This window comes from Pollicipes pollicipes, unplaced genomic scaffold (genome assembly GCF_011947565.3).
Source record: "Pollicipes pollicipes isolate AB1234 unplaced genomic scaffold, Ppol_2.1 Scaffold_3447;HRSCAF=4054_pilon_pilon_pilon, whole genome shotgun sequence".
Lineage (NCBI taxonomy): Eukaryota > Metazoa > Arthropoda > Thecostraca > Pollicipedomorpha > Pollicipedidae > Pollicipes > Pollicipes pollicipes.
The window spans coordinates 38,423,885-38,434,920 of NW_023596297.1; the positions used below are offsets into that span (position 1 = coordinate 38,423,885).

The 11,036-nt window shown below is 61.0% G+C and overlaps 1 protein-coding gene across 1 annotated transcript in view; it reads right to left on the bottom strand.

Annotated features, from left to right (window-relative positions):
* Positions 1-10,551, bottom strand: part of LOC119091546 (serine/threonine-protein kinase PLK1) — a 58,384-nt gene extending 47,833 nt beyond the window's left edge. Inside the window, exon 1 of the mRNA XM_037214356.1 lies at positions 10,042-10,551. Within this exon, the coding sequence (XP_037070251.1) occupies positions 10,042-10,425 (384 nt within the window). The 5' untranslated portion in view covers positions 10,426-10,551. The remainder of the gene's footprint in view (positions 1-10,041) is intronic.
* Positions 10,552-11,036: the final 485 nt, after the last annotated feature.

Genomic DNA, 11,036 nt, shown 5'->3' on the forward strand with positions numbered 1-11,036 from the left:
AGGGCGGGCCGTTCTGACCTGGCCGAACACAGGGGCGGGTCGACCTGACCTGAACGTGCATAGGGCGGACCGCCCTGATCTGGGCGCACGCACGGCGCGACAGCCGTGTGGAGCCAAGAGCATGCTCTCGTCCGCCGCTGGTACGGGGCGCTGGGGATGTCCGGGCACGCAAACTCACCCGAAATCAGGAAAACGAGATCAATTAGGGCATATTCCTCGGATATCAGTTACTTCGTGGCAGGGATATGGGTGCACAGAAACGGAACCAGCAATTTTCCTACAACCACCGCGAAAAGCTGCGATAACGGCCGCACTGTAGGATGAGAACTTAGATAAGCGTTGTGTTAAAAAATGAGCGCATCTAAGAGCACGTAAAAGAGCAACGACGTCGAATCAAGATAACTCCTACTGCGAAGTGCACCACCGTTTTGCAGAAACCATTGACGAATGCACTGCAGGACGAGAATGGACACCATGCCCTTTGCGCTTTCATTCCGACAACGTCCCGTCAGCAGCCCCATAAATCTACTTTTACGCCGCGATGAGATAATTGCCAACTTCCGGCACGCGGTGTAACGGACACGAGTGGCGTTATTCTGCATTATTCGGTGCGTTGTTTGTACCACAAGCCCGCGTGACGTTTGGGAACGCTTGGTCGATGAGCAGCCGAGCGGCGTCGGACGCCGCCTGCAGCCTCGGAAACGGAGCCGTCACTCCGGCAGCCGACGCCGTCTCACGGCCGTCGGCCGCCGGCGCCGGGCTCCAGACGAGCCGGCCGACAAAGCCGGCGTCCCGACCGAACGAAGTCGCCCCCGCGCCCCTTCAGACCGACCTCGGGGCGGCGGGATGAACCGGTGCCGCGCCGACACGCCGCACGACCGGCCGCCGCCAGTGTCCGAAGGCATTTCCGCCGCGCTGACGGCGGCTGTGAGGTCGCGCGGGAGAGCACCCGTTCCGCGGCCGGCCCGTCTCCATAAACGCGTCGCCCGGTGCCCGGTGCCGCCATAAAGGACGGGTAAATAGGGGACCATTCAGGGCCGGCGGTCGGCCGCGGCGCTGTTCGACAATCGGCGCCCGCCGCGCCCGCCGCACGCCCGGCCTCCCGCAGCGCTCGCGCCGCCGGCAGACGGCCCCTCCTCCTCTCCCTCCTCCGGCGGCCCCCCTTACAGCCCGGCGACAGGTGGCGGCGCCGGCCAGTGTGCCTGCCAGACTTCTGAGATAGCGACAAGCGCGCCGCCGCGGATCAGAACTCGCACGTCTGCGTGTTTGGCCTGCGCCGCATCAACCGTTGAAACAGGGCGATGTTGCTGCGGCCAGTTGCTACGGCGTCCGCGCTGCGCGCTTTAGCACATTCGTGGATCCCGATGGCCGATACCCAACGCTCCACTGGAGCTCCACTGGAGCCGGTTCATTATCACCAAAGCTCGGCCGCACAAGCTGCCACCGCGCCGCGCCGCGCCGCGCCGGCGCTGGCGGCCTGCCTACTGATCCGCCACTGCGGCACCGCGCGAGCCACGCCACCGCCAGCGAGCCGGTGGGGATGGGACGGCCGTCATCGACACCGGTCACCCCAGACCTCCGTCTGGCCGGTTAGGGGAAGGGGGGGGGGGGCAGGGACGTCTCAGCCGCGCTCATAGAGCCGGCACCGGCCAGCAGGTGTGTGTGTCGGCCCTCCCCCTGCCGGGCCACACGTGAGCCGGGCCGGCGGCCGCGCCAGGTGAATGTCGGCGGCCTATCGAGACCTATCGGTGGCCAGCGCCGCGGCCTGCTCAGCTGGGCGCCGCGCCGCCGTCGTCCAAAACACATTCCGGCAAAAACAGACCGGGCCGGGCAGGCCGGCCGGTCAGTCGCGCGCCCGCCCGCCCGCCCGGCCGGCATAATGGACAGGGCCGAGCGCGCCGCGGCGCCGTCGTTAATCACCGCCAGCTGACGCCGGGTCGCCGCGGCCGCCGGCCCAGGTGTTTGACCAGCACTGGGCCGACCGGCTCACACCTCCGGCCTGGGCAGACACAGGCCGCCGCCGCTGCCAGCAGGTCGGCGGCAACAGCGGGGGCGGGGAGAGATCTCGGAGGGGAGCGTGAGTCGCGCGGTCGCGTTTGTGGGTGGCGGCTCGGCGGTCGGCAGTACCCGGGAGCGCGACAGCAGATGGCGGACACCGCCGGCTGACGGCCGTCCGGGCCGGCGCGGCCGCACGCCCGCTTTTGACCTGCGCAGGTCGCAACCCGGCGTCGCCGCCACGCTCGTTTGGGACCGGGCTAAAAAGTCGGCAGGCGACCGGACGAATAATGACGGCCGCCTAACCGGCCGGGGCCGGCCGGCCACCGGCCCTGGCGAGGCACTTGCCAGCGGCACGTCAGCACCGCTGAGCTCAGCAGGCTCCTACACCTTCACTGGGACAGGCGTGTCTGGTTCGTCCTCCCAGACCGGCCGGCTGTTGCTCAGACAGAGAGCACGACGGACGGGGCGGGGTTCCCACCCCAGCCGTTGCCGGTCGCTAACCAATCAGCCAAACCAGCGGAATTCGCCACTACCTTCAACCGGCGCGCCCACAGAGCACCCGGCCGCCTGAGGCAGACGGGGGGGGGGGGGGGGAGGGGGGCGCGGACAGCCGAAGCGGCGCGGCACAGAGCGGCGCCCGCCCACGGGCGCCGCCCGCCGCCCGGCCGCATACTTGGGTAATGGGAGGGGTGGTAGAGCGGTGCGGGTCGACCATGAGAAGCGCTGGCTGGGTCGGCCAGGCGCCACCGGAGACCGTCGTCCACCGCCGGCGGCGGTCGCCCTGGATCGGCCCACACAGAGGAGCAGGCCCCATCTCGCAGCCGGCCGCAGACCGCCGCCGCTTCCGTTCAGGGAAGCACGCGCCGGGGCCGCGCGGCGCCCACACGCCGCCGCCGTTTGTGACGTCACTGGGCCCGAGTTGCAGCTGGTTTCAGGTGCCGCCGCCGCCTCACCTCACCAGGTCAGGTGTGGCTGAGCGCTGAGCCCGTCTGATTCGATTTCCCCGCGAAACTCGACCGCCGACGACAGTAAACACGGCTATAAATCAGCGGACGGACAGTCGCGATTTGGCGGGAATTTACAGTGCTGCTCGCGCGCGCGCATGCCACCGCGGCGGCCGTGCCTCGCACAGCGACAGCGGCGCGCCGACGCGCGGGGGCGAACAGTGCGCCTCGGCAAAAAGTGGTCTCAGCGGCGGACCGATGCGACGATAGCGTGAGACTGCGCCGGCGCGGCCAGAGCCGTGGCGCGGGCGGCTCGCCGCGGCCGTCTGCCCCGCTGAGCCCCGCTGAGCCCAGTGCTCGCCCTCCGCGGCCCGCGCGCTGAGAGCGTCTGGGGCCGAAGGGCGGTCGGCGGGGTCGACTGGTCCGAATGAGTCCGACTGGCGTGGCTCGGCCGACTCGGCGGCGGCCCGCCCCAGCCGAGCCGCGGCCGCCGCGCCAGAGTGCGTCTTCCGGCTGGCGGCGACTGCGAGGCGCGCACAAGCCGGACGCAGAGCTGCGGTCCACCGGCGTCCGGCCGGCCAGATGGATCGGATGACGCTGAGTGCCACTTTCAAAACTTGCGGCTGACACTTCAGCTGTTCTGCAGGATTCCGCAATGCGAGAGTTCGGACTGCGCCGTCTTATGATGCCAGAGCTGACATGCGTTCCAACAGGCGTATCTAAGTCGCCCGCGGCCTGTCTTACTGTCAGATTATTCAAATAAGCCTAGGCCGGCTGGCCGGCGGCTCAGCTGGCGCACGGCCCATCCATCACCGACAGCGCCGTCGCCGGCGACTCGATCGAGGCGACGCAGCGATCCCGGCCGCCAGCCAGCCAGGTGCTGAGGCGCCTGAGCGAGCCTGCTGACGCACCGGCGCCGGTCAGCGGCCCGATAGCCGGCCCGAGCCACGGCCGGCAGGCACACCGCAGCGGACGGTCACGTCAGCCTGCTCGCTGCGGACGGCCGGCAGTCAGCCGCGCGACACCGGCGCTCGCTGCGGTCGGCGCCCGCTCGCCGCGGCGGCCTGCGAGGGCGCCTGTGCCCGGGACCGCATGCCGCTTGTCACCATTCCGCGGAGGGCCAGCCGAGTTGACCGGAACCGTGACCTTCGACCAGACCGGACATCGGCAGCCGAAAGACACGGAGAATGCGACAGACATGCTGGGCACGTCTGAGCACTCCAATATTGCTATATGGAGGATCGGCGTTTTTTCAGTGATTGCGACGCTCCCTGGTGGACTATTTCCCCTCTGCCTCTCCGCGAATCTAAACCTTTCCGATGCACTGCACCCAAGCCTCTTCAATGGACTCGCAAACTCCAGAGGGAGCCGCCCTCCCGCCCTCTCACCCGGCTCTTCGCGACGGATTCGCAGGCTGTGGCGCCGAGCCTGCCTGCCGGCGTGTCCTCGGCATGTCCTGCCGTACGCCGGGCGCCGGCGGATGCCGCCCGTCGACCCGTTAGGTTCGGCCGGGGCCGTGACGGCACGCGGCCGCCCCGACAGGACGGAAGCGGGCCTCTCTCCGCCCGCCGCCCCTGAGCCCGTGCCACGGTCGGCACGTCACCGGCTGGAGGCCGACCGCACGAGGCGCCGCACAGAGGGCCAACGCCGGGGCGCCTCGTCCAGCAAGCCGATCGAGACAGGTCCAATGGTGAGCTGGAACATCTGCGATACAGTTAGTCCTGGGTTTTTCTGATATAATCGGTGAGGTATGGAGGAGCGGTGCACCCATCTGGGCGAATCCATGCGACTATAAGCGTGTTCACGGGTCTGTAATATCTCCCTGAATGTAGGAACGTCCACAAAAGTGATGACAAAATGGCCAGTACCACTACCGACCGGTGGATGTCAGGCAGGGACTGTGCGGAGACACCTCTCCCGGGGCCGCGCGCGTCGTCCGTCGGCGGGCGCCGCTGACCCGATGACGTCACCGACCGTCCCGAGGTCAGCAGCCACGCCCGGCCGGATTCTCCTGACGTCAGCGGCTGGCGGCGCTTCTGACCCCGTTCGGTTGCCTTTCCGCGAACCGGCGCGCAAAGCGACGTTGCTTGCCCCTGACTCACGCAGGGACAGCGCCGACCGACGGCCGCCAAAAGTGAGACAGTAGAGCTCCGTATTTGTCGGTCGTTCTGCCGGCCGGCGTCCGCCCAGAGCAGAACCCGTTCTCGTACAAAAAGCCCGCCCGGATCAGTGCACGCCCCCCGTGCACGACTGGCGGCGCCGTGCACTGATGGCAGCTGACAGGACGCGGCGCATATCTGGAGCTGGCCGCCCTCTTAACGGCGGTCCGTAACGGCGCTCGGCGCTCCTACGCCTCACGTCATGCGCCCGGCCGACTGGCGGCAATCAGCGGTGATCGACGCTCGCCTCCGTGGTCTGTGCTGACCGCATCATCCTAGACCGCTGAGGCTAGCTGTGAGCATGCAGAAATCAGAGTTCGCATGTTGCCGTGGCTCTACCGAGGCAAGCCCGGCTGTTATCAGCAGCGTCGCAGCCATTGGTCGAATGGGCTTCTCACGAGCGGATGGGCGCGGATCGATGCCGGCTCGCGGGGCAAGAGTGGCGATAGGTCATCAGTGCGGCACTATACGGGCCCTGGCTGGCGCTCGTAATTTTCGGGCTGGAAAAGGCTATCACGCTGGAATCCATTGTTGGACACCGTTAGCAGGCCGGTCAGCAGCGATCGTAACAGGCACCGGCGCAGCAGGCTGAAATCTACGGCGCGTGGGAGATGGCCGTAAGGTTGTCTGCCCTGTTTCAGTTCGTCAGACAGCGTAATTTACGCGTATGACGACGCAAACTGCGATTTAACGCGCATAATGAGTCAGCGGGTAAGGACCGCGGCCAGTGACCTCGTCTCATGACCGCATGCGAGTTTTTACCGGGCGAGATCACGGCCTCCAGGATAACACCCCCGTCACTTGGAACTTGGGCGTACTCCGCACACCACCTCAGGCGCCTGTAATTTGATAATAGCCGTACCTGGTACGGCTATAATTTTCGTTCTTTTTTCACTTAAGTGCAACTTTTTAGTATTTTTGTGCGCGGGGGCCAAGTAATCTGCCCGGGCAAGAACTGGCCAAATAGCCGACCACTGCCACTAAGTGCACGGATAAATCCATTCCGCTGGGCACTCACCCAGCGCCGGTCCGATCGTGTCCAAACAGGCGATCGGCCGGCCGGCACAAAGGGAGGACGGCTGCCAATGCGGAGCGCCGGCGGCGGTCGGCCACGGACGGACGGATTATTCTGCGCCGAGGTGCTCATGGTGGCACCACCAACCCTGGGGCTCGCATCAGGGGCCGGCTCACACATGTTCTGAAGATGTGCGCGGCCCAGGCGGGAGCGTAAATGAGCGACGGACTGCAGCCTCTGGCACTACGCAGAAGTCCGTGTGGGGCAGCACAAAGCCCGGGCACTTCAAACAAGTTCTGGCTCGCGCAACCCGCTAATGATGCCCTCTCATCTGCACTTGACTCTCGCCGCCATTATCTGCGCCCTCACAACCAAGACATATTGAAAACGAGCCATCAAAACCAAATAAGATCTGACCGCGGACTGCTCGGCATCTGCTGGCGGAGAGATCCGGCCCGGCGCCGACAGCGGCCGCACAGCGCCCCGGCGCCGGCAGACCCGCGGGCGTCAGAAGCGCATCTGCTGGTCCGCCCGGAGCCCGCAGACGCCAGGTCAGCCGGCGAGCGGCGCCCGCTGCCGTTCGCCGCGGCCTGGCCGTGGGCGGAGCCGGTTCTGGCCCGCTGGGGGCTGCAGCGCACGGCACAGGGCCGCCGGCCGCGCGGCGGCGCCGCGCACCACGGCCGGCCCGAGGTGTGGAAGCCGGCGACGGGCCCGTTCAGGTTTTAGCGCTGTTCTTGCGTGCGGCCGTTGTCGACCGATCACGGGTAGCCGCACGCGTGGCGGTCACTTATCAGGATGATGCGTGGTTGCGACATTGGGAATAGTTCCAGCGGATCAGTGCTGTCCGGTGGGAATATCTCTGAAATGAACTGCACGGCGTCTGAAGGAAGCTGAAGCTTCAATGCGTTAAACTGCTGTGAGATGCCAGCATAAAGGGTTAAGCAAGCGCATCAACCCTTCCTATGCTCCACTGTAAAATTTTTGACCGAGTCAGTAGTGTTCCATGCTTACAAAGTGCTATCGCCCGAGCCACGCTTCGCCTTATTGCATTACTGTCTCACAGCGACCGCGCAAGTTAACCAGATGGAAACAGCCCCGTGCTGGACTGGTTTGAGTACCATGGGACGGGTCACGTGACCAAGCGGTCTCACACGGATGGGGCCTCGGTGGGCAACTTAAGCGGCGACCAAGCCTGTGGGCCTGCGCTCTGTGGGTCTTGAACTCAGCGTCGGCCCCACTGAATAGTGGGCCCCTTGCAGACTCGCAGGGATTCCACACCCTTGCAAACTTGCAGCATGCGGTGAGAAATGAGGGCAGACGAGAAGAGCTACAAATTTTCAAAACCTTCAGTTGACGTGAGTTCATAATCAGATAACAAACTGGCATTATCATAACCTGAGTCGAGCCTTCTTCCTCGCTCCCCCGATATAGCCGTTCAGCGAAATACTGCATCACCAACTCGAAGGGTCGACAAAGGGCAACAAAGGGTCCCCGCTGAGTCGTGACATCACCACGCGTGGCCTGGCCGGAACACACCAGTCAGCTGACGCTAGAAGACCGTGAGAAACCACCGAGAAAGAACGCTACGGCCAGTTTTCATCGGTTATAGTTTGTTAAATCAGCTGAGGTGTACCCTGCGGGCAGTGGTGAAGGCGCAAGTGAGCTGCAGTTACGAAAACATCGCACCGAACTAAGTGGCCGCGTCTGACCACAACGTTGGAAGTGGACAGGGAATTTATAGATCTCTTTATCTAGCTCTCGTCCTGAACAACTAGCGAAGTAAGGGGACCATCAGTTTCTCGTACCGTCCCGCTTCCCCCAACGAATTCAAGGACGTTCGGCATCTCCGTTCCGCAGTCATAGTAAACCAGAAACGAATTTCGATCCATCGGGATGAGCTGAACATGCGTGATTCACACAGGAATTCCAAATTATGAGAACCTGCCTTGAGCTAGTCAAATCCTTGCCAGCGTGCACTGGTCAACGTGCATTGCTCAACCAATGCCATGCGGGATGGATGTTGTTCTGTCATCCTTTACTTGGCGGCGCGAATTCTGCGTCAGCACCAGCGTGGCCCCGAAAAAGGTTCCATCGATGACTTGCAGTACCGCTTAAGCAGGAAGGCTGTCCAAATAATGACCAACTAACGGCGCGGGCCATGTATTACTTGTTTCCCCGCCGAGCCATTTCCAGTGAGCCTCCCTTTCCTTCCACTATTTTGCAGCTTTTCTCATCCACTTATATTTAGACCCACACACTACGAAGCACCGTTCACAATTGTGCGTCCTGCTCAGAGCAGCTCAGTGCTGCGTGTGGCCGGTCCCCTTCCAGATTCGTGTAGTGGTGCCTCTGACTCTCCTATGCGATTGACCTTTCAGATACGGTCGCTGGTACAGGGGTACTCAAACTGCCCTGCGTCCTCTGCTCAGAGCGTGGCTGCGTCGTGGCGTGCCTTTGGAAGAAGAGCCAAGTGCGACGGGTGTCAGTGGGGACGGGTACCTCACTTTCAGCCAAGTACGAGCGCTTAGCAGTGGAAGTGGAGGTCTGAAGCCACTGCAACGACATGTCAGGGAAGCGCGAGCACGACGGTTGATATCAACTAGAGTGCCCAGGGGATCGAAGGGGTCCTCTAAAGAAGAGGACTTGACACTTCACAGCTTATCCAACTAAATTGCTTCGGTTCACGTGAACGTTGAAGTTCTCAGAACGCTGAGGGCCATGCTAATTCTGTAGCCAGTTTTTCTGCGCATTCGCATAGGACAAATTTTCACAATTTTCAAAAACTGGGGGTCATGGCACAACTCCCCGTTCCGCGCCCGTGGCACGTTGGGACTACGCCTCCCCGGATAATTTGATCCATAATTGTCCATCTATAATGATCGTATGAGCAGATTTACCTTACCACGGCGTAGTTCACGGCATGAACCGTTAGCATTAGAGGAAAATGAGTGAATCTGGCGCAAGGGTCACAGAAACTGTACAGCAAGCCGGACTCGGTGCCCGTGATCTACCGATTAGCGTCGCAGAGGGGTAGTAAGGAATGGCGAGTGGGCATCCAGTTCGTTCTGATACCAGGTTTTCTCAGTCATGTCAATGTGCAGTTTGAATGCGCAGCCATGATTGCATAAAATCCGATTCCGAGAAAGAATTGAGGCGGCCCGGCAGTAGCACGGCACCTATTACCAGCTATTTCTTCTACACAAAAATGTGATGCAAGCAAAAACCGCGGGCGAGCACGAAGCAGCTACAGCATCTCTGCCACTCAGTCTTGGTAACAACAAGAATCAAACTTGCGTGCATTCCAAACTTTCCTGCTACCTCTAACACCCTTGTCACTCTTTTGCTAGTCCTTTTTCAGAATGTTCTTGCCCTTCCTGACTTTTATGCGGGGTTGTTAACGCCCAGCAGATTCCTGGCAATACCGAGGATCGACATTAAGCCATCTGTGGCCTTTCGGGTCATCTGTGGCTTTCTGAACCAAAAAGAAACCTTAATGCTATTTTTGTCAATCCATATTATGCAAGCTCACCATTTCAAGCAGCAACAACCACTCAACTACAATTGTCCTTTTGACAATGCATTGGGTTAGTTAGATATGGCTTGCAGTAGAATGCGCTAGGCTTACATCGATCCAGCCTCCACGACGACAATCCCATTACTTTCGTAACGCATGTCCTCCGTAAGGCCATGATGGCAATCTGCCAGAAATTGTGGCGCGCGCCGGCTCCCAATCCCAGAACTTCAAATTTTATTCTAGACCCGAGAAAGCACAAAAAAATCGGCGTTCGGAACGGATTGGGGAAAACCACATTCAGATTCACACACCACAGGCTATTATTTTCAAATTGCGAGGCCACCCGGATCGTAACCAGTATCAAACATGGTGCTAGAAGGAAATGGACGAAGCCGAAGCATCAGCACTCACCTTTCCCAGGAACTTCCCCTTCAGATAGGTGGTGCGAGTTTGTGGGTCGACGATATACTCAGGCAGCTCGATGTTTTCAGTATGGATGGAATCACTTCGCATATGATGCAGCCTCACCATGCCGTTCGTTGCTGACTTCAAAGGCGCGTGCTGCAGGTTGACTTGCTCGCGCTCGCGCAGGTAGTTTTGGTTTTGCGAATCATGAATATAGTTCGGAGAATCCCTTAGCCCTGAATTGGGAGAGTCACGAAGTCCATCGACACCAGAGTCTAATGAGTTATTCTTCACCATTGCCTCTGTCTTGCTTACCACGGAAGTAACAGGATATGATTCGCGCGGAAAATAGGACGCCGTTATGCGCACAGTTTTAGCGGAAGCGCTCATGGTAGGGCATACACGACGCCGACCACACAATGCACCTGCCAGCAGCTGGTCTTCGGCACCCACAACCGAACGCGACCAGGCTGGCACTGAACGACTGCATGCAGCGCGCGCACCACCACCCCAAACCCCCCAGCTCAGCTGTGTGGCCCGGGCACGTGGATTGTTTTCCTCCGCTAGGAGCTCGATTTTGCCTGTTAGAGCTGTGGGATTTTTCATATTTGACGCCCAAGCGCAACACTAGTTGGGATAATTAGGTAACAAATGCATCAAATCTTTTCAGAAAAGTAATATTTCAGAAAATGCTTACAATAATGTGATGATAACTGCGTCTAAATTATGCAAAAATTGTGTTTCTCAACGAAAAATCATACTCACACCTACAGCTTTGGATCAGTTTATTATGTTACGGAGGGGAGGTCGCATAGTTTCCTTCACCGTCTGCGCGAAGAACCGTAGACAGCGAACGGGCCCAGCGGGCTCAACGTTCTTATAGGTTGTCGGGCCGTGTCCGAAGCCGACCAGCACACGCTGTAAACTGCAAGAGGATGTGGGTAGCCAGGATGAAGTGACGACCATTTCTATCGTCTCGTTCAGAGCATCGTACACAGCAA